Source organism: Scyliorhinus canicula, chromosome 5 (genome assembly GCF_902713615.1).
Source record: "Scyliorhinus canicula chromosome 5, sScyCan1.1, whole genome shotgun sequence".
NCBI lineage: Eukaryota > Metazoa > Chordata > Chondrichthyes > Carcharhiniformes > Scyliorhinidae > Scyliorhinus > Scyliorhinus canicula.
Genome location: NC_052150.1, coordinates 15,899,584 through 15,921,964, shown reverse-complemented (window position 1 = coordinate 15,921,964; position 22,381 = coordinate 15,899,584). Strand labels below are relative to the sequence as shown.

The 22,381-nt window shown below is 46.0% G+C and overlaps 1 protein-coding gene across 1 annotated transcript in view; it reads right to left on the bottom strand.

Annotated features, from left to right (window-relative positions):
- LOC119965794 (LYR motif-containing protein 4) overlaps nt 1-22,381 on the bottom strand; it is a 255,891-nt gene extending 233,510 nt beyond the window's left edge. Inside the window, exon 1 of the mRNA XM_038796636.1 lies at nt 21,999-22,381. Within this exon, the coding sequence (XP_038652564.1) occupies nt 21,999-22,084 (86 nt within the window). The 5' untranslated portion in view covers nt 22,085-22,381. The remainder of the gene's footprint in view (nt 1-21,998) is intronic.

Sequence of the window (22,381 nt, the reverse complement as noted above, 5' to 3'; positions counted from 1 at the left end):
GATGTTGTTGATAACTTATGGCCTGCATAATCAGTCAGCCACATCTTTGGAAAATATTGTAGATTTGCGCAACACAGATAATGCCAAAGGTAGTTCAGAAATGAGCATTTTTCCAGGTTAAGCATATACCCGTACCAGCCTCCCCGGACAGGCGCCGGAATGTGGCGACTAGGGGCTTTTCACAGTAACTTCATTGAAGCCTACTCGTGACAATAAGCAATTTTCATTTCATTTCATTCATAGGAAAATATAAATGGTACCATGTAACGACTTTTTAGATATATACTCAGTTTAAGCTATTTATTCAAAAGCCAACCCAGTTATTTTTCTTTTTGGTGAAATGCTGGGAGGGGCGCAGGGGTAAAAGGTGTGATACAGGATACAAAATAATAAATTTGTAAATTCTCATAATTATCTTCAGGTTGGGCAGCACGGTGGCGCAGTGGTTAGCACTGGGACTACGGCGCTGAGGACCCTGGTTCAAAATCCGGCCCTCAGTCACTGCCCGAGTGGAATTTGCACTTTCTCCCCATGTCTGCGTGGATTTCACCCCCACAACCCAAAAGATATGCAGGTTAGGTGGATTGGCCACACTAAATTGCCCCTTAATTGGAAAAATAAATGATTGGGTACTCTACATTTAAAAAACAAAATTATCTTAAAGTTAAAGGTTGCCCAGATTATTTATTCAATTTACTGAACGACACAGCAGAGTGCAGGAGAATGTGCTGAAAATCAAGCTGCACTCATCTTACATGATAATAGGGGTAAGGCAGTAAACAGCCTGTTGGATTTCGCTGCATACAATCTGGGGCCTTTTAATCTTACATCTGATGGTCACACATCACAGCTGTCTAGCTAGTAATTAAGATATAACCTATTACAATATATTTTGTTTGTAAATGACTGATAAATTTAATGCTTGCTTCCTGTAACTTCTATCTCCTTTTGTAAGTGTTAAAAAACTAAAAAATGTCTACTGCTGTTATCAAAGACAACATTGTAGCTTTTTGGTTTTAAAATTTAGACACGTCCAAGAGAATAAATTAATTTAATCAGGAATACATGCAGTAAATCAAACACTTTTATCTCATTGTTCAATTAAAAAGGTGTGCACGAATTAGCAGCAATTTGTCCCCTAAATGGGCAAGCAACAATGTTAACAACCCACTGATCGGGCGGTACGTGGTACAGTGGTTAGCACTGCTGCCTATGGCGCCGAGGACCCGGGTTTGAATCCCGGCCCGGTGTCACTGTCCGTGTGTAGTTTGCACATTCTCCCTGTGTCTGCGTGGGTTTCATCTCAACAACCCAAAGATGTGCAGGTTAGGAATGCTAAATTGCTCCTTAGTTGGGAAAAAAATAATTGGGTACTCTAAATTTTTGTAACAAATAACCCACTGATCATCAGGGGTGAAGGGAAATGAAGACCATGATGCAAGAACTTACACACAAAATTATCAATTTTCCCATTATCAATTTCCCCTTATATTTTCTGCCAATCTCATTAGCATGTAAAGTTCAACAAAAAAAAGTGAAAATCAGGGGTAAACAATTATGCCCAAGAGCATGCAAAGTGGAAGCTTTTAAATGCATTGTGTGACTCTGATTAAAGCCATAAAAATGCATGGAAAGGAACATAAAATATAGTGCAGATTTAATTAAATCACAATAAAACACGAGAAAAATGACTCTTTTCTGCTGTGTTTAAATTTCTGCCCTTAATTTTATATCTAACATGGAGCAATGTAATTACAGGTCGCATGTGCAGCTCTTTTATTTTAGGGGGGGGGGGGGGGGGGGGGATGCTGCTCCCGTATAAGACTGTATACCTACCCAGTAAAATAAAGTTTAAAATATATTACTGTGTCTTGTCTTTCGAGGCAGTTCTTCACCGTCAGGATAAAGAGATGGTGCCATGCATTAAAATCCTCGAGGGCCTGGATTAATAGAGATGAGCAAGCTTGGGATGTGACATTTGAATTGGATACTTAATATCCAAGTGGCTGTATAAAACAAACTGCTCTATGTATTCCACCAGGCTGAATGCAGGGATTATATAGCTGATAAAGGTGGTTACAAGTCCACATGTTTAGATGTCCAATAAAACAAAAGATAAAATATTGTTACTGTAACTCAACAGAAAATTCTGGAAACTCTCAAGTTTTAAGATGGATTATATCTTATCAAAGTCATAAATGACACACCATATAATTGTGATAATGGTAAATTATCTCTCCTCATCCTTTTTCACCTGTCTGTGATGTTTGACATCCTCCTCCCCCTTCTCCAATGCCTCTCTATCACGGTCCAGCTTGTGGGGTGGGGGAAGCGACTGCTCTTGTCTGGTTCCATCCTTAGCTAATTGCAGTCAGGGTATCTTTTTCCTCCGGGTTCTCCAGTTTCCTCCCACAGTCCAAAGATGTGCAGGTCAGGTGGATTGGCCATGATAAATTGCCCTTAGTGTCCAAAATTGCCCTTAGTGTTGGGTGGGGTTACTGGGTTGTGGGGATAGGGTGGAGGTGTTGACCTTGGGTAGGGTGCTCTTTCCAAGAGCCGGTGCAGACTCGATGGGCCGAATGGCCTCCTTCTGCACTGTAAATTCTATGATACTTGTAATTGCTTCTCTTCCCACACCTGCACTGTTATCTCAGTGGCAGCCCCAAAGAATCTATAATTAGACAAATTCTACTTCTCATATAGACGCAGTCAATCGACAACATCCAAAACCATAGTGTCAGTTGTCACATAGATCAGATTGCTCTGCCTAACCACCTCTCTTGACTTCTCCATTGTCGCTAAATTATCAGATTGCTTAGCCAGATTGTACTTGATGAGCAAATTTTCCTCCAACCAAATATTGGGAAGACTGAAACCATCAAGTTTGGTTCCCTCTCCAAACTTTATTCCCTAGCTACGGACTCCTTCCCCCTCCCCGATAGCAGTTTGAGACTAAAAAAGTCTGTTCGTAATCTTGTCATATTTGACAGAGAGGAGTCTCCGACCACATATTTAGACAAAACTAAGGCCTCCTATTTCCACCTCCATAACATAATCCGACTTCGACCAACTAAACTATTTGCTTATCCCTCATTCATGTCTTCATTACCTGTGCCTTGCGCATCCAAGTTTAATCCTTCGCCATCACTGGAATTCCTTCCCTACAATCTCCTCCTCTCTACCCCACCATTATCCTCTAAAACATTTCTTAAAATCTACCACTTTGATAAAACGTTTGGTCAGCTGACCTAATCTTTCCTTACGTGGCTCGTTGTCACATGTTTTATCTTGCTGTTGTGAAGCACCTTTGAATGTTTCATGTTTGTAGTAATCCACGGGAGGCAGGAGTTCCTTCACCACACCAATATTTATTTACAATAACGATATTACAGGAGCAGCTACAAACAGAGTTGCTAGCAGTCCAGTCAACTTAAGACTGCCTCACAAAGCCTACACAGGTGATTATGTGGGCCCCCTCAATGAGCTATCATTGAGGGAGCTCATACTCCAATTGGCCAACCAATAAAGCCAATTGGAGTTCATTACACCCCCCCCCCCCCCCCCCCCCCCCCCCCCAAGGTCTGAGGAATTCCTGCCAGCTGGCATTCCTCTGAGCTTCTTCCTGCTCCTCATGTCTGGGTCTGTCACCTCTGTGTCGTCTGCCAGGTCGTTCTCCGAAGTGGGCGGGGTGTACCTTATAGGTGCCCGTCTTTTCCTTGACAACCTCCTTGGAAGTTGTTCTTCCTCCTCCTCAGGGAGAGGTGTCGCAGCGGCCTCGTCGAGTGTGTCCATCTCCGACTCTGATGACTGGATGACGGGGTCTGGAGAAATTGCTCGGGGCTGGGGTGTGGGTATCCTTTCCGTCTGGGCTATCCCAGCTTGAGGTTGGCCTGCTTCGCCTGCCTCCAGGTGTGGTTCTGTAATCAAACAGCCAGCGGGAGAGCTTTGTGTCTATTGACGCTGCCGGCTGCTTCTCGAGTCCCGGTTTAAGTGTCTGGACCGCTCTCTCTGCCAGGCTGTTGGTCGCTGGATGGTAAGGGGCCGTTTTGATGTGACGGACTCCGTTTTCCTTCAGGAATTTTCCAAATTCCCCACTTGTGAATGCCGTTCCGTTGTCCGACACCAATACCTCCGTTTCCGCCAACAGGCGTTTCTGTATTGCGAGGTCGTTTATATCACACACTAACCGGTCCCGAAGCATTTCATTTAGCGTCGGGCTGAACTCACATTTTTCCGCCAGCCTTCTCAGGCGGGTCAAGAAATTCGTGACTGACTCCCTGTCTTCCCGCTTCGCTGTGTAGAATCTGTACCTATGCAAAATGAGGGATGGTTTTGGGTCGTAGTGCTCTTTCACCAATTCCGTTACTTCTTGGAAAGTTTTCGTGTCCGGCGCATCGGGATAAGTCAGACTACGTATAATGGCGAAAGCGAAGGGTCTGCACGCCAACAGCAGGATAAGCCGTCTCCTTTCATCCGTCAGTATATCATTTGCCCGGAAAAAGTAACACATTCTCTCCACATACTGGGACCAGTCCTCAATAGCCAGGTTGAATGCCTCTAACCTCCCAAAAAACGGCATTTTTAAAATGGCAAGGCTTACCCTCCGAGTGCGGCAGCTGGTCTCCACAAAATTCGTAGTTTACCTCGTCGCCACTGTAGTAATCCACGGGAGGCAGGAGTTCCGTCACCACACCAATATTTATTCACAATAACGATATTACAGGAGCAGCTACAAACAGAGTTGCTAGCAGTCCAGTCAACTTAAGACTGCCTCACAAAGCCTACACAGGTGATTATATGGGCACCCTCAATGAGCTATCATTGAGGGAGCTCATACTCCAATTGGCCAACCAATAAAGCCAATTGGAGTTCATTACAATGTTAAAGGTGCTATGCACATAAAAGTTATTGCTGTACTTTAAATATTAACTCATTATCCCTTCACAGTGCCCTTTACAATGTCTAAATTGCTGTGTTTCTAGCAGTTTGTTTTTGTTTCATACATCTAGTGCTTGCTGTCTCCACCACCAGGTTTCAGAGAGTGAGGCTGCTGTTATTGAACCTCCATTTGGGTGCAGTGTGTCTGCACATTGTAGTTAAATTGGTAGAAATGCTCATTGACATTTTCTTGCTTGTGCTGTTCATCTGGTCACTCATTGTGGTCTTCAGGTACTGCTGTCCAACAAAGAGAGCTTAAGTCCAGACATGTTACTGTTTTAAGGGCATGGAGGTGAGACCTCTTTGGGGTTAGGCTGCCTAAAGGCTTAACAATAGAAATTTAGAACCAAGGAAAGTCTCTGTGAAAGATTCAGAATCTGATACCTGTGTCATGTAGCTTTGGTCCAAACATGGACAAAAGAGCTGAACTCTAGAGGCGACGTGAAAGTGACTGCCCTTGATATCAGACAGCATTTGACCATGTGTGACATCATAGAGCCCTACAAAATTGGAGTCAATGGGAATCAAGGGCTCCCCATTGGTTGGAGACATACCTGGCACAAAAAAAGATGTTTATAGTCATTGGACATTATTGCAGGAGTTCCTCAGAGTAATATCCGAGGCCCAACTATGTTTAGATGCTCAATGACCTTTTCTCTATCATAAAGTCAGAAGTAGAGAATGTTCTGATGATTTACAGTGTTCCACACCATTCACAGCTCCTCAGATACTGAAGCAGTCCATGTCCATATGCAGCATAGAATCGTTACAATGCAGAAGGAGGCCATTTGGCCCATTGAGTCTGCATCGACCCTCTGAAAGAGCACCCTATCTAGTCCCATTGCCCCACCCTTTCCCTGTAACTCTTCCTAACCTGCTCATCTTGGCACACTCAGGGGCAAATTAGCATGACGAATCCACCTAAGCTACACATCTTTGGAATGTGGGAGGAAATTAGAGCACTTAGAGGAAACCCATGCAGACACAGGGAGAATGTTCAAACTCCACATATACAGTCACCCAAGGGCAGAATCAAACCTGGGTCCCTGGCATTGAGAGACAGTAGTGCTAACCACTGTGCTGCCCCTGGACCTCGACAGTGTTCAGGCTTGAGCTTATAAGTGGCAAGCAACATGTGTGCCACAAAAGTGCCGGGCAATTACCATCTCCGACAAGACAGAATCCAACCACCATCCCTTGATATTTAACAGCATTACCATTGCTGAATTCCCCTCAATCAACATCCTGGGTGTTACCATGGACAAGAAACTGAACTGGACCATCCATATAAATACTGTGGCTACAAGCACAGGCCAGAGGAAATTCTACTCCAGTGACTCACCTCCTGACTCCCAAAGCCTCTCTACCATGTAAAAAGCACAAATCAGGAGTCTGATGGAATGCTCTCCACTTGCTTGAATGAGAGCAGCACCAACAACACAAGAAATCTAACACCATCCAGGGCAAAACAATTAGGTGGATTTTAGGCAAATCTTAAAGGAGAATAGGGACAGGAGCAGGGTCGTTTAGGGATGCAATTCCAAAGTGTGGGGCCCAAAAGCTGAAGGCACAGCAGTCAATGGTGGGGCAAAGGGGGTGGGGTAGGGAGGTGACACACAAGGTGATAGAGCTGTTCAACTGCAGAGTTCTCACAGTATTATAGGTTGAAGGTTAGAGTGCAGCAATGTCATGAATGAATTTAAACATGGAGGATGAGAAGTTAAAATTTGAAGCACTGCTGGACTCGGAGCAATGAAGCCGAGGGAGCACGGAGGTGATGCATGATTGGGACTTGATGTGGGACAGGAAACAGACAGCAGACTTTTGGATGAGCTGAAATTTAGAGAGGACGCAGGGGGCAACCAGAAAAGCATTGGAATTATCAAGCCCACTCCACCCTATTCAAGTTACAGGGTAGGTTTCACAACACCAGAATAACAGAAAATCTACAAAACATTTGTACAGCTGTTTTAAACTTAAGTCTTGTGGCTCTTTTCTCTACCCGCTAATTATTGTGGAAAATCTTTCAATGTTTTTAAGGCAGAGTTGAAGATGAGGAAAACACCTCAGTCAGAAGATTATGCATTCAAGTCCCACCACTTAAGCACATAAGTGTAAGCAATAATAAGAGAATGGTACACTGTTGGAGGTGCCATGTTTTGGATTTGATGTAAAACTGATTCCCCTTTTGCCTTCCCAAAAGATCCCATGACACCATTCAAAGCAAAGCGGTATTTAATTCCCCAGCATGGGATGAGAAAGTAACAGCAGTATCAAGACATTATGGAGTATAATCCTGCTTCAGTACCTATCATAAAGCTGCAATTGCAGTAAAACAGCCAAATACCAAGCAGTGCTTATAAATCATAACTTGTGTTTCTGCCATAGAGGCCAACTGCCATAATTATAAGTTCAAAACTGCTTTATGAATGCTGTATTCTAGGATCAACATAAAGTCAAGGGGAATTAATCTTTCCTCTTGCACCTTGAGTGGGTAGAGAAGTGCACTGATGCAAAACGGTGGCTGCAGCACAATCAGTACAATAGATTTTATGTGATAAAAAAATTGAATGAACAGAACAGACAAAATACACTGCAGTGCAAAGGCTAGTATAGTATTGGGAAGAACATTCAACAATCCAGGCCACCACCAATTACATTGTGGTTACATTGAAAACTTCATCATCACAAATTAAAACGTGTATGACACTTTGGAAATTCAAATGAATTATTAAAGAAAATGTAAAAACTGAGGAAGAGGCATCCCACTGCGATGGATAAGAGATGTTGGAGGACAATCTGAAATCTAAAGCTAATCTTAGTAATGGTGACCAGTGACCATGACAGCTATGATCAATTGTTGTAAAACCTCATCTGGTTTACTGGTGTCTTTCAGGGAAGGAAATCTGCCATGTCCACCTGGTCTGGCCTACAAGTGACTCCAGATGCATTGCAATGTGGCCCTCTACAATAGCCGAGCAAGCCATTCAGTTCAAAAGGCAACAAGAGATGCACAACAAATGCTGGCTTTGCCAGCAACATCCACATCCCATTCAAGGATTTAAAAAATCAACCACAACAAATGTTACAGAGCACTCAAGTGGGCCAATATTCCAGTATTACGTTTTGTACTTGTGCACTATATTTTAGTGATTTATGTACATGGACACCTAAATCCCTGTTTTCCACAGGTCCTTGTCCTTCACCATGTCTTTCCCCATTTTATGACCATTGATGCAAAAAATAAATCAATCCTTGACTTCTTCCTTTTTCTCATTTACAAATTCTCCCGCAGTGATATCATTCATGGGCATGGAATCAGTTTTCTTTAGTATGTGAATGACACACAGATTCACATCTTCATGACCGCTTCTATCTGTAAATTGAACACTGGAAAGAGAAAAGATCGACACCAACTTATTTGGTTCCCATCGTCATGACCTTGTCATTAGGTTCTACAGCTGCTCATGCAGGTTGAACTGATGTGTAAACCTGTGTTTGACCTAGGGCTTAGCTTCAAATTGCAAATACTGATAAATAACAATGCGACTTACTTTTACTTCTGCAACACTGACCACCTCAATCTCATAATTTAACAAGTTCTAGGCTGGACTTCTTCAATGCCCTTGTTGTAACTCCAGTGCTCATATCTTGTCCTGCACTAGATCTACCTCCCTCATCTGGCAATTCTTTCAAAATCTTGCCCCACCCACTAAGACTAAACTCTGGCATTCCATCCCGAAATCATTCTGTTGTACTACTTTGCTCTTTGCCCCAAACACCCTTATGCACTGTTCATTCAATTGCAATGTTAAGCACCTCATTTGCATCTTCCACAATTGCATTTCCCCACTTAAACTATTAAAGACATTGAGATACAGGAGCAGGTTTTGCTGGAGCGAGACATCGAGACATCTCATGGCATGCCTTGCTATTTATTTAGACTTGCTCATGCATATTTAGATTTTAACATTTTTACACACAAAGGTTGCTGACACACTGAGGTTTAAAGCACATTTAGGACCTTGAAATTTGTACCAATGTGATTTAAAGATTAAACAGAAACAGAGGAAGGACTGAGAGAAATGGTGAATGTGAGCAGATAAATTCAATACTAAAACAGGTGAAAAAAAAATAAAGAGAAGGGGGAAAAATAGGATTGAGAGAGGTTAAAAAAGACAAAAAAGGAAAAGTCAAATGTTTTGACATTTTAAAATGTTCTACAACAATTGACAACCTTATAAATTTGAGACTCCACACTTACAATTATTCACTTTGAGTGAGAGAGGTTGGTCATTACCAATTATCATGTAATCAAAAGGATGTTTAATAAATGCCAGGCTGTGACAAGTTTGATGGCTAATTAATGTGGGCTATCAAGGAGGCAAAGGCCAAGATGTCAGCCTCCCCACCCGTATTCCCAGATCCTCCATTAGCTTTCACAGGATATTGCTTTGTCACTACACGTTGAAAAACATTTTATTGAAGGCATTTTAAATATATACATAATCATAAAAATACAAAAGTCAACGACGGCAACATGTAACAACACCCCCCCCCACCCCGTCCCCACTCATCTCGCTGCCACCCCGGTACCCTCCTCTCTTTTCCAACTTAACGCCGACCCCCATATCCCTCAATCGCTCACACATATCCCCGCCTTTGGCGGCTCCAGGTCCCGCCAACACAGCAAAATCCACCTCCAGGCTAACAGGCAGGCAAAGGCCAAGAAGTCAGCCTCTCTCCCCACCTGTAACTCCCATATCCTTCGATACTCCAAATATCGCTATCTCCGGACTCGGAGCTACCTCTAGCCCCAAAATCTTTGGTATTAGGTCCAAAAATCCCTTCCAAACTCCCTCAACCTCGGACATGCCCAAAACATAATGTACATGGTTCGCCAACCCACCCGCACACTGCCCACACCTATTCTCCACCCCTGAAAATAAATGACTCATCCTGGACACCGTCATGTGGACAACCTTAAATTGGATACGACTTAACTAGCACACGACAAGGACGCATTCACCCTCTGCAGAGCCTCCGTCCACGCTCCGACGTTACGCCGCCCCTCCCTCTCCAACACCTGCTCCCAATTGCGCCTGATCTCGTCCACGGGAGCACACTCCTTTTTCATCAGCTCCCCATGCACAACCTTACGCTCCCCAATTTCATCCTCGGACAGAAGCATATCCTGCAGGATGGTAGCACAAGTGGCTAGCACCGTGGCTTCACAGCGCCAGGGTCCCAGGTTCGATTCCCCGCTGAGTCACTGTCTGTGCGGAGTCTGTACGTTCTCCCCGTGTCTGGGTGTTTCCTCCAGGTGGTCCTGTTTCCTCCCACAGTCCAAAGACGTGAGGGTTAGGTGGATTGGCCGTGATAGATTGCCGTTAGTGACAAAAAAAGGTTAGGAGGGGTTATTGGGTTACAGGGATAGGGTGGAAGTGAGGGCTTTAGTGGGTCAGTGCAGATGGGCTGAATGGCCTCCTTCTGTACTTTATGTTTTATGTTCTAAAGGACCGGAGATGGCAGCGCCGAAAAGGACGGATCTCCTTCCTAATAAAGTCCCTAATCTGCAGATACCTGAACCCATTCCCCTATGGTAAGTGGTACCTTTCCTCACGCTCTTCCAGGTCTGCAAAGTATTCTCCCTGAAGTATTGTGGAAGGAAAATTAATGAGTTGCCAATTTAGAAGCATGCTGGGAAATGCTTGACTATATAGTTAAACACTGCTTTTGAACGAAAATAAGTAGCTCATAAATGAAATACTGCTTAATATTTTGGTCTCGGCCTTATTATGATAACACATTGCCCTCCGAAAGATAACAAAATGTGTACTCGAGTTGTTTTTAGACAAAGGCAAAAACATACGTACTATGTATTTTATCTTATGTTCTTTCCAAGGTCTATTTAATATAAACATGGCTGTTTACTTCAAGCTGTTATTTCAGACTATAAAGATATGGGGCGGGATTCTCTGACCCCCGCCGGGTCGGACAATTGCCGCGGGGCGGTGTGAATCCCGTCCCCGCTGGCTGGTAAATTCTCCAGCGCCGGAGAATTGACGGGGGCAGGAATCGAGCCGCGCCAGTCGGCGGCCGCTCGCAGCCCCCCCCCCCCCCCCCCCCCCCCCCCGGTGATTCTCCGGTCCACAAAAATTTCTTGTAAAATTCTACCAGGATCCCATTTGGCCCCGGAGCTTTGCCCGACTGCATTGCCTTCAAGCCCTCAGAAGTTTCTTCGGCCCTAATCGGAGCCCCCAACTCACCCTTAACAAGTTCACCCTTGCTCCCTGCCCACCCTTGGGAAAGTCAGCCCGTCCAAAAAGCGTTTCATCCCCTTGGGCCCCGAGGGGGCTCCGAGCGGTAAAGTTCACTATAAAAATCCCTGAACGCCCTATTTAGCCCAGCCAAATCCCCTAGCTGGTTCCCATCCCCGTCGACCACCTTATCGATTGCCCTGGCCGCCTCCCTTTTCCTCAACTGCTGAGCCAGCATTCTGCTGGCCTTCTCCCCATATTCATACAACGTCCCCCCTCGTCTTTCTAAGCTGCTCCACTGCCTTGCCCGTACCCCAAACTCTGCCTGCAATCTCCGACGCTCCTTTGACAGTTCCACCCCTGGGGTCACCGCATACCTACTATCTACCCGTAGGATCTCCTTGATCAGTCGGTCCGTCTCTGTCCTATCCGTCCTGTCTCTATGTGCTCGGATTGAAATCAACTCCCCTCTCACCACTGCCTTCAGCACCTCCCAGACCACTGCTGCTGAGACTTCCCCTGTGTCACTGACCTGCAGGTAGTCCAGCACACACTTTCTTACTCTCTCACACACTGCCTCATCCGCCAACAAGCCCACGTCCAATCGCCACCGCGGGTGCTGAAAGCTCTCCTCACTGACCTGCAGTTCCACCCAATGTGGGGCATGGTCTGAGATAGTGATGGCCGAGCACCCCGTATCCACCAACCCCGCCAGCAGATCCCGATTCAAAATGAAAAAGTCGGTCCGGGAATACACTCTGTGTACATGTGAGTAGAAAGAAAACTCCTTAGTCGTCAGCTGTCCAAACCTCCATGGGACGATCCCCCCCCATCTGCTCCATGAACCCTGTCAACTCCTTTGCCATCGCTGGCACTTTCCCCGTTCTCGAGCACGACCAGTCCAGGCCGGGGTCAATAACCGTATTAAAATCCCCTCCCATCATTAGCTTGTGCGAGTCCAAATCCGATATCTTCCCCAGTACCCTCCTAATGAAATCAACATCGTCCCAGTTTGGCACATAGACGTTGACCAATACCACCTTCCTCCCCTCCAGCTTACCGCTCACCATGACATAACGCCCCCCCCACCCCCCGTCCGAAACAATTCCGCCCGCCTGGAATTGTACCCACTTATTAATTAAAATCGCCATCCCACTTGTCTTAGTATCCATCCCCGAATGGAAGACCTGACTGACCCAACCCTTCCTCAGCCGAACCTGATCCGCCACTTTCAGGTGCGTCTCTTGAAGAATCACCACATCCACCTTCCGAGCCCTCAGATGCATGAACACACGGGCTCTCTTGACGGGCCTATTCAGCTCTCTAACATTCCAGGTGATCAGCCTGGTTGGGGGGGCATCACGCAACCCCCTCCCCCCCACCGATCAGCTATACCCCTTTCTGGGCCCGCCCCCCTCCCATGCGTCGCGCCGCCAACTGCCCGCCTCCAGGCAGCCCCCACTTCCAACCTCCTCTCCATCCCCAGACCCAAGTCCTTCCCTTGTCAGCAGAATAGGTCCCCCCGAGCAACATCACTCTATAGCCCAACCCCTGCCCTGTATTGAACCAGTGTACACCCCCCTCTGTGCTTCTGTGAACTGGCCCTCGTCTCCAACGCCACGAAGTCTCCCACCTATTGTTCCCTACTCCCCACCCCCACCGCCCATCAAAACCACTTCCCTCATTAAACCAAGACCGAACAATCTCCTAATAACCATAGGAGACAGCCCAAAACAGACAAAGACCCCACAGCACACCCCTCAACAGTGCAAATTAAAATAATACGAAATAAAACATAGAAAGCCCCCACCAACCACCCCCATCAAAACACCAAAAAACCCCAACAACGACCGAATATCTTTTACTTCCCTGTCTTCACCCAAACTTCAAAGACAAACAAAAAAAGAAAGGACAACAATCAAACCATATATACATTGTTCAAAAAAGAAAAAAAGAGAAAGACGCTGCCGCTTAAGTCTGAAAAGGTCCTCAGTTCTGCGCCAGACCCTTCTTCTTGACAAAGTCCATCGCCTCTTCGGGCAATTCAAAATAGTGATGCTGGTCCTCATGGGTGACCCAGAGGCGCGCCGGGTAGAGGAGCCCAAATTTCACTTTCCTCTTAAACAGGATCTCCTTCATCTGCCTGAAACCTGCCCTCCTTCTGGCCACCTTCACATTCAGGTCCTGATAGACACACAGTATACTATTGTCGCACTTGCAGCTCCTGATAGGTTTGGCCCACTGGAGGACACACTCTTTGTCCAGAAATCTGTGGAACCGCACCACCATCGTCCTTGGGGGGTCACCCGGCCGTGGCTTCCTCACCATCGCCCTGTACACCTCCAGCAGCTGGGGTAAAGCCCTTCCCCCAGAAGCTTCTGGAACATATTTACCAGAAAAGCGCCCGCATCAGCCCACTTAGGGAGACCGACAATTCTCAGATTCTGTCGGCGCGCACTGTTCTCCAGCTCTTCCACTTTTTCTAACAGTCTCTTTTGCTGATCCTTCAGCATCCCCACCTCCAGCTCGACCACTGTTTGGTGCTCCTCCTGGTCTGCCAGCACTTTCTCCAATTTCTGGATCGTCTGATCCTGGGCATCCAGCCTCCGTTCCATCCGATCAATCGACTCCTTTATTGGGTCGTGATAATCTCGTTTCTGTCTGGCGAAGCCCTCTTGAATGACGTGCATCAGCTCCTCCATCAATGGCTGGGCCTTCACAGCAGGGGTCCGAACCTCGGCCATGTTAACTTCAGCATCCACTTCTATCCATCCCTTGCTTATCTTTCTGTTTCTTCCCTTAGGGTCCCTTGGGTTCTCCGTTCCATGCACCACTGTGTATATGCAGTACTTAAATGTCCGCACTTTCCAAGTCAAGACTCAAAACCATGAAAAAGTCGGGGAAAAATGTCCAAAAGCCCGGCCAGAGCGGGAGCCACCAAGTATGCGACCTACTCCCTCATAGCCACCACTGGAAGTCCTTGCCTTCATTACTTCTGGTTGGGTTTAGTAATTTAAATACCTGGGCTTTTGAACCTAAATATTTGTTCTCTATTTATTAAACCAGATGTATTTTTGGCATGGTTGAGCAAAGCATCCTCCTCCAATGTATTTCCTTCTTCGTCAAACTTGGTCGGACCTCCCTCACCTCATTCTGTTCTTATCTATCCACTCATAGCCAGAAAGTTATCTGAAATGGTTCCTCTTTATGCTCTTTCAGTAGTACTCTGGAGTCTCCCAAGGATCTATTGTTGACTCCCTTCTATTTCTCATTCACTTGTTGTCCCTTACCGACATTATCTGAAAACAATTTTTGAGTTCCACATGTAACCTGATGATATTCAACTCTACCCCACCATCTCCTCCTTAACCAGACCCTGATTCATCAAATTGCTCTTCTAATAGGCAGGAATTTCCTCCAATACTGAAATGAGTGAAGTTTTTGTCTTTGAACAATGCCACAAACTCCATTCGCTAGATTCCATTTCTCTTCCTAAATACCAGAGGTTGAACCAGATCGTTCACAAGCTCAAGTATTTTATTTTACTTCGAGATGAGCTTCCAACCATATAGCTGCTCCATTAGAGATACCATCCAATTCAAGGAAGAAGCATACAGATTAGCCAAGAAAAATAATAGGTCTAAGGATTGGGAGTAGTTTAGAATTCAGCAAAAAACGACCAAGGGTTTGATTAAGAAGGCAAAAATGCAGTACGAAAGTAAGCTTGCAAGGAACATAAAGAATGACACTAAGAGTTTCTCTAAGTATGTGACAAGAAAGAGATTGATGAAGATGAATGTAGGTTCCCTCCAGACAGAAACGGAATGTATAATAGGGGACAAAAAAATGGCTGAGCAACTGAATACATACTTTGATTCTGTCTTCACAAAAGAGGATACAAATCAGATATCAGAAATGTTGGGGAATGCAAGATTCAATGAGAGGGAAAAATTGAGCGAGACCAATATTAGTAAAGAAATTGTGCTGGGGAAATTGATGGGATTGAATGCTGATAAATCCCCAGGGCCTGATAATCTACATCTCAGAGTACTTAAGGAAGTGGTTCTAGAAATAGTGGATGCATTGGTGGTCATCTTCCAGGATACTGTAGACCCTGGAGCAGTCCCTGCAGATTGGAGGGTAGCTAATGTCACTCCAATATTCAAAAAGGAGGTGGAGAGAAAACAGAAAATTATAGACCAGTAAATCTAACTTCGGTAGTGGGGAAAATTCTTGAATCCATTATCAATGACCTTAGAGCGAAGCATTTAGAAAACAGTGACAGGATCAGACAGAGTCAGCATGGATTTATGAAGGGGAAATCATGCTTGACAAACCCATTGGAATTCTTTGAAGATGTAAATAGTACAGTTGACAAGGGAAAGCCAGTCGATGTGGTATATTTGGACTTTCAGAAAGCATTTGACAAAGTCCCGCAGAAGAGATTATCGTGCAAGATTAAAGCACATAGGATTGGGGAAAGTGTATTGATTTGGATAAAAAATGATTTTGGCAGAAAGGAAACAGTAGGAATTAACAGGTCCTTTTCAAATTGGCAGGCAGTAGCTAGTGGGGTGCCACAGGGTTCAGTGCTGGGACCCTAGCTATTCACAATATATATTAATGATTTGGACGAGGGAACAAAATGTAACATCTCAAAGTTTGCAGATGATACTAAGTTGTGTGAGAGGGTGAATTCTGACGAGGATGCAGAGATCCTTCAGCATGACCTAGATAGGTTGGGTAAGTGGGAAAATCAAGGCAGATGCAGTATAATTTGGATGAATTTGAGGTTGTTCACTTTGGAAGCAAAAACAAGGCGGAAGATGACTATCTGAATGACTGTAAATTGGGAGAGGAGTGTGTGTAGCGGGACCTGGGTGGCCTTGTGCACCAGTTGCTGAAGGTAAGCATGCAGGTGCAGCAGGCGGTAAAGGCGGCAAATGGTATAAAAGCAAGAGGTTTTGAGTACAGGAGCAGGGATGTGTTGTTGCAATTATACAGGACTTTGGTGAGGCCACACCTAGAATATTGTGTGCAATTTTGGTCTCCTTTTCTGAGGAAGGATGTTCTTGCTCTCAAAGGTGTGCAGCAAAGGTTTACCATTCCGGGGATGGCGGGACTGGTGTTTGAGGAGAGTTTGGCTAGGCTAGGATTGTTTTCACGGGAGTTCAGGTGAATGAGGGGGGATCTCATAGAGATTATAAAATTCAATCATGATTAGATAGGGTGGATGCAGGAAATATGTTCTTGATGGTGGGTGTGTCCAGAACCAGGGGGTCACAGTCTGAGGATTCGGAGTAGACCATTTAGGACAGAGATGAGATGACATTTTTTTCCACCCAGAGTGGTGAGCTTGTGGAATTCACTGCGACAGGAAGTAGTCGAGGCTAAGAAATTGAATACATTCAAGAGCTGGCTAGATATGGCACTTGAGGCGAATGGGATCAAGGGTTATGGGGAGAAAGCAGGATTAGAGTTGGATGATGAGCCATGATCATGTAAAATGGCAGAACAGGCTCAAAGGGCCGAATGGCCTCCCCCTGCTCCTATCTTCTATGGATCTATTATCAACTTGTACTTCTGGAACATAATCAATCTCTGCCCGGCACGGCAAGAAGAAGTGCCCCCACGAAACAAGCTCACCCACAGATCGGTGGGCCCCGATCGTGGGCCAGGCCACCGTGGGGGCCCCCCCTGGGGTCGGATTCTACCCCCCCCCCCACTCCCCTCCCCCCCCCCTTCCCCGAGGACCGCCCACGCATGCTCACCTGCCAAGTCCCGCCGGTGCGTGAGGTGACTGATCACGCAGCGGGACTGGCCAAAAATGGACGGCCACTCGGCCCATCGAATCGCAGGGGGCCACTGTCAATGGGGGGCCGGAGAATACCGCAGCTGGCACGGGGCGAGATCTGCACCTCCCACTGGGGATTTTTCGACCTGGCAGGGGGTCGGAGAAGTCCGCCACATGTTTTGGGAGCAAGCGGCACAAGCAAAATAGAAAAACCACTGTAAACAAACCAGTTTCATAGGTTTACATGATTAAATCTAGCACCCTTATCCTTTAACACCCTGACCGTTGACTTTCTTTGGCACATTATTCCTGCATCTGTTGATCTGTTCAATCTATTTTTGACCTTAGTAAACCTTGAATCACAGTAATATATCTTGACATGATTTCCAGATTAGCTCCTCCAGGATCAAGGGATATAATTATCAACAAATGCAGTGCACAACTGGTTCAGCCATTCGTAGCCAGATCTGGCTCGAAACATCTTATGGAATTAGTGAGTAGTTTTGGAATGTATAATTCCGGATAATAAAGATACCACTTCCGCTGACTATGTGGCTTCATTTTTCCATTACCAAACAATTCAGTGATATGTGGAATTCGCCATCAATTCAGCTGCTCATCCTCTGTGCAATTGTCCATTGAGTAAATCACCCTTCAAGCTCCTTTTTGTCACAGTCCTGATCCTGTTATCAATCTCTAATTTCTCTCATATCACCTCTTGTGCCCTCTCCAAATTCAACTTCTCTAAAAACCACTTTTTCTCAGTTGACCCCAACAACCACTAAACTGATCATTCAGCTTCAGTTCCTACCTCATAGAGGTGAAGAGACTATCCCCCCTCCCTTAAGCTGTTGTTATAACTCCCCTCTTAAAAAGGTTGTCCTCAGTGCCTATCCTTGCAAATTTTCACCCAATTTCAAATGTCCCTGTCCTCTCCAAAGTCCTTGAACATATGATCACCTCTAAATTTATATCAACCTTTCCCACATCGCCATGTTGCAACCTTCCAATCAAGTTTCTGCCTGACACACTATTAAAATAGCCCTAATCAAAGTCATAAATGCTACATTCTGTAATTGTGATATATATATGCTCACTCCTAATTCTTTTTACAGCCTTCCACACAAATAACCAAACATTCTTTCTGTTGTACAAGTATTTTCCTCAGTTGGTTTGACTCTTAGCACTGCTTGAATAGTCAAAACCTCTGCTCCCAACCCCACATGGTGCTACGATCCCAGAATGGAACCGTGGCTCAAAAGGCCACAATTTTATTTTTCTAATAAAACGTGCAGGACGACTTCCGGTGGTGGCACGTTGGATGGCTCCTGCTCGAGGCTTGATTTTTTAGAATTTAATGCCCAGTCCCAATGGTAATTTTTTTGTTAAATAAGTGCAGAAGACATATGGAAGGCGGATGTCCAAAACCCAAAAGAAAGCTGTCGTGAAGAAGGGGGCGAGTGAAGGTTCACCATTGAGTGGAAGAGTCGGCTCGGCAACTGGAAGGATAGTGGAGGCTGGGTCACAGGATCAGGCCGCACTGTTCACAGCAGGAATGAAGACCACGGTGATGGTTGTGGAACTTGAAAAACAATTCACAAAGCGCATAGAGGTGATGAGGAAGGAAATGATGGCAGCATGGAAGGTGCTGGTGGAGGAGGCAATTGCCCTGGTGACGAGGACATCAGCCGAGGTGCGGGAGCAGGGTGAGAAACTGAAGGGAGTGGAAGAGGCTTTGTCGCAACACAATAATCAACTCATCTCGATAGGTGAGGAGCTGCAGAAGGTGGTGGTGGTCAACAAGGGTCTGAGAGCCAAAGTGGAGGACCTGGAAAACAGATCTAGGCTGCAAAATCTGAGGATTGTGGGCCTGCCCGAAGGGGTGGAGGGCTAGAGGCCGACGGAGTATTTTGCCAATATGTTGGCAGAACTGTTGGGGGAGGAAAAAGATCCCTCTCGGTACGAACTGGATCGGGCTCACAGGGCTTGGAGGCCTAAAACAAAGACAAATGAGCTGCCAAGAGCAGTGATTATTTGTTTCCGTAGGTACTGCGTGAAGGAGAAGGTCCTGAGTTGGGCAAAGCAGAAGCGGGAGGTGCAGTGAGCTGAAGTTGGTACACGTATATACCAGGGCTTTACTGTGGAGTTGGCGAGGAGGCGGGCGGCCTTTGGCCGAGTGAAGATGATACTGTGTAACAGCAGTGTGCGGTTCGGCATAGTGTACCCAACTAAATTGAGGGTGACCTACAATTCCAAAGACTTTTGAGTCTGTGGAAGAAGCAGAGGCGTTTGTGAAGGCAGAACGCCTGGGGCAGAAGTGAGAAATGGGACTGAGGAGTAGTCTTGCACTGAGGGGGGGGTGGAGGAGTATATGCAGCTCTATTTTTCACTGCATGCTTGTGCTAAATGAGTTCAAGTTACCTATTTGGACAAGGTAAGAGTTAGGATTTTCTTTTGCAATGATGGTTCTTTGGGGTTTGTGTGTTTACACTGGGGGTTGTGTGCTGAAGGGGATTTCTTTGTTTTCCTGGGACCGGGCCGGGGTGGGGGGGGGAGTGAGGCCTGGGCAGGGGCCTCCACACTGGCTAGCCCAAGCTGGCCAGTGAACGAGATTGTGGTGCGGGGGGGAGAGAGAGAGAGAGAGAGAGAGAGAGAGAGAGGCTGCAGCCATCAGAGTCTGGTCGAATAGGAGTCAATGGGCCTAGGTGGCGTGAAAAGTTGGGGAAGGGGACCGATATCGGGTGAAGCGTTTTCAAGGGGGTGGATGGGAGGATTCTGGGAAGGAGAGGGGTTTGATGGTAACAATGGGATGGGGTGGGCCAAGCCCAATGGACAGGCCCTGGAATTATGATGACGGTGGATAGGAGGGGAGGTTGGAGGGGAGAGACCCCACCGATTTGGACAGTTACGTGGAATGTGAGGGGTTTGTTGGAGGGAGGTGTCACCTCAAGGGTAGCGCTCGTGAACTTGGAACCAGGTCCCCGAGAAGCCTTTTGCAGGGGGTCGGACTGACTCAGGCGGTAGGTGGGTGCGGGGCAGGTGTTGTTAGCAGGTGTTGTTAGCCTTCGCTTCGCCGATTGGCCAGAGGCGGGCCCTGTTTGGGGGGGGGGGGGGGGGGGGAGGTCAGCTTCGCCATCCTGTGACACGGCTTGGCGGGTGGGGGCGGGAACCTACTTGAATTTCTTTGACTCGTGGGAAGGTGAAGTCTCAGCTGAAGGAAGGGGTTCCCAATTCATGGGGGCTGTTTATTATGCACTTCCGAGAATTGGTTGCCATTGATGATAGGAGGGGCAGTTGGCGGTAATGTTGTCTTTGGTTGCACTGTTTACGGATTGATTGTTAACTTGTGGTTGTTTTTTTATCTTGAATGTAGATAGATGTTTTGGTCTGTATATTGAGCAGGGTGCGGTTTGTGTGCGGGGGATTGTTATTGTATTTGCTTTTGTTTGTTTTTTCTTTGGTTGTTTAGTGATGAAAATGTTGAAAATGAGAATAAAAAGATTTTTAAAATAAATAAAACGTGGAGGAACAGAGTCACAGGACTGCTAATTAGTTTTAACAACAAGAAAAAACATTTATTAAACATGATTACTCATTCAGTTTAACAAATACACAGATTAAGATTAATATGGATCACAAAGTACATTGTAAACTACAATGGTCGCATTAATGCAAAAAGTCTTTTTTGAGCACACAAGATGACAATGGTCAAATATACACTCCAGTCTGCATCTCAAGTGAATGCCTGCGGATGTTTCCTCCGAATCACCCAGATGATTGTCATACAAGAGTTTCCAAACTCTACTCCCAAAAGAAGTTACAAAATCTTTTCTCATAATACTGCTTTCCCTTCGCAGTTTGCATTCTGATATCCAGTCCAGGTTTTACAAATGACACATCAAACAAAGCTTCTGTTCCACTTTTAACAACAAATCGAGACCAGGATTTTACACTAACCCTCAGGATTTATTTGCCTTACAGGTTTCTACACAAACTCTGAGATCCAGCCACTAATTTACTCGATTATTTTGAATCAGGTTTCCCAAACTACTGCAGATATCCTTCTGGTCTCTCACAAACCAATGCCGCTTTAACTCTGTGACTTTACTGAACAGCATTCTGTTCTTGTTCCCAGTTTCCACTGCTCTATGCTGGACTTCAGATAACTGTATGGCTTTTCTTCTAGCAAGGCCAAGAGAGATGGCCCTTTCTAGCCTTCTAACCAACAGAACCTGGAAGAGTTGCCTTCTCTCTCACTTCACCTTACCCCAAGTGCTAAAGGACAGCAGTTGGAACTTAACCAGCTCCACATATACAAACACCTTCCGAACTACAGGTTTCCCTCCTCCCTTTTCTCTTCGGATGACATAAAGACATGGAGACAAATCCACACACAGGCAGACATAGTCCCAAGTTATAACAGTGACTATAGTTCATTAGCTGTAAAGCAGTCTTGGGTGCCTTGCGGTCGTGAAAGGCACTATATGACTCTTATTGACTTTTATTGTCCTTATAACGTCTTCATTCCCATTTTCAGGTTGAAATCCCTGCATTGCATCACCCTTCCACCTCCTCTTGTCACCTTAACCTGATGAAGGAGCTACACTCCAAAAGCTCATGATTCCTAATAAACCTGTTGGACTTTACCCTGGTGTTGTAAGACTTCTTATTGCGCCCCACCCAGTCCAACGGCGGCATCTCCACATCCTTACCATGCCCTAGGACCACCCCGAATCTCTCATCTTGTGGGTCGCCGGCCCATTCCCCTTTTCAACAGCCCTCTTAAAGTCCCCCTCGATTATCGCCGTTCTTAACACCTTCTCTGGGCGGGAGGCATTATTCCAGCTCTCGGTCAGGGGTTTAAAAACAGGCGAGTCAAACAAATGCAAGTTGTTTGCCCGAGACGCCGGCTGGCGGGGTACTGTTGGCCACTTTTACGTAACCGATAAAAAAACATCCCGGGGGGAGGGGGAGGGGGAAGAAACGTGTTTCGGTTTTTCTTTTACCTATAATTGTAACTGGAAAACTTCTTGCTTTCCTTCAACATCGCCCTGTATAAGGACAACACCTGACTGCTCGTGGGCACCGCCATCTTCCTTCGGTCTTTGCTGTGCAGGACCCGGGCGGCCGGACGCGCGCGCCTGAAATGGAATGTTGTGCGGGCAACGGCCGTTCCACAGAACCCTGGACCGTTGGGGATTCAAAAGCGGAGGCCGTCCCGATGCCACCTTGCAGAGCCTAAGGTCCGATTCATCGAGCACCTGTGGGTTTTGTGAAAGCGCGTTTGCTGTCTCTCGCCGCTGGCAAGCGAGCGTCGTCCTATTTACTGACGGTCTCGGCGGGGGTGGGCGTTAATTAAGGAAGAGACGCTGTCAGGTTTTTTATTTGC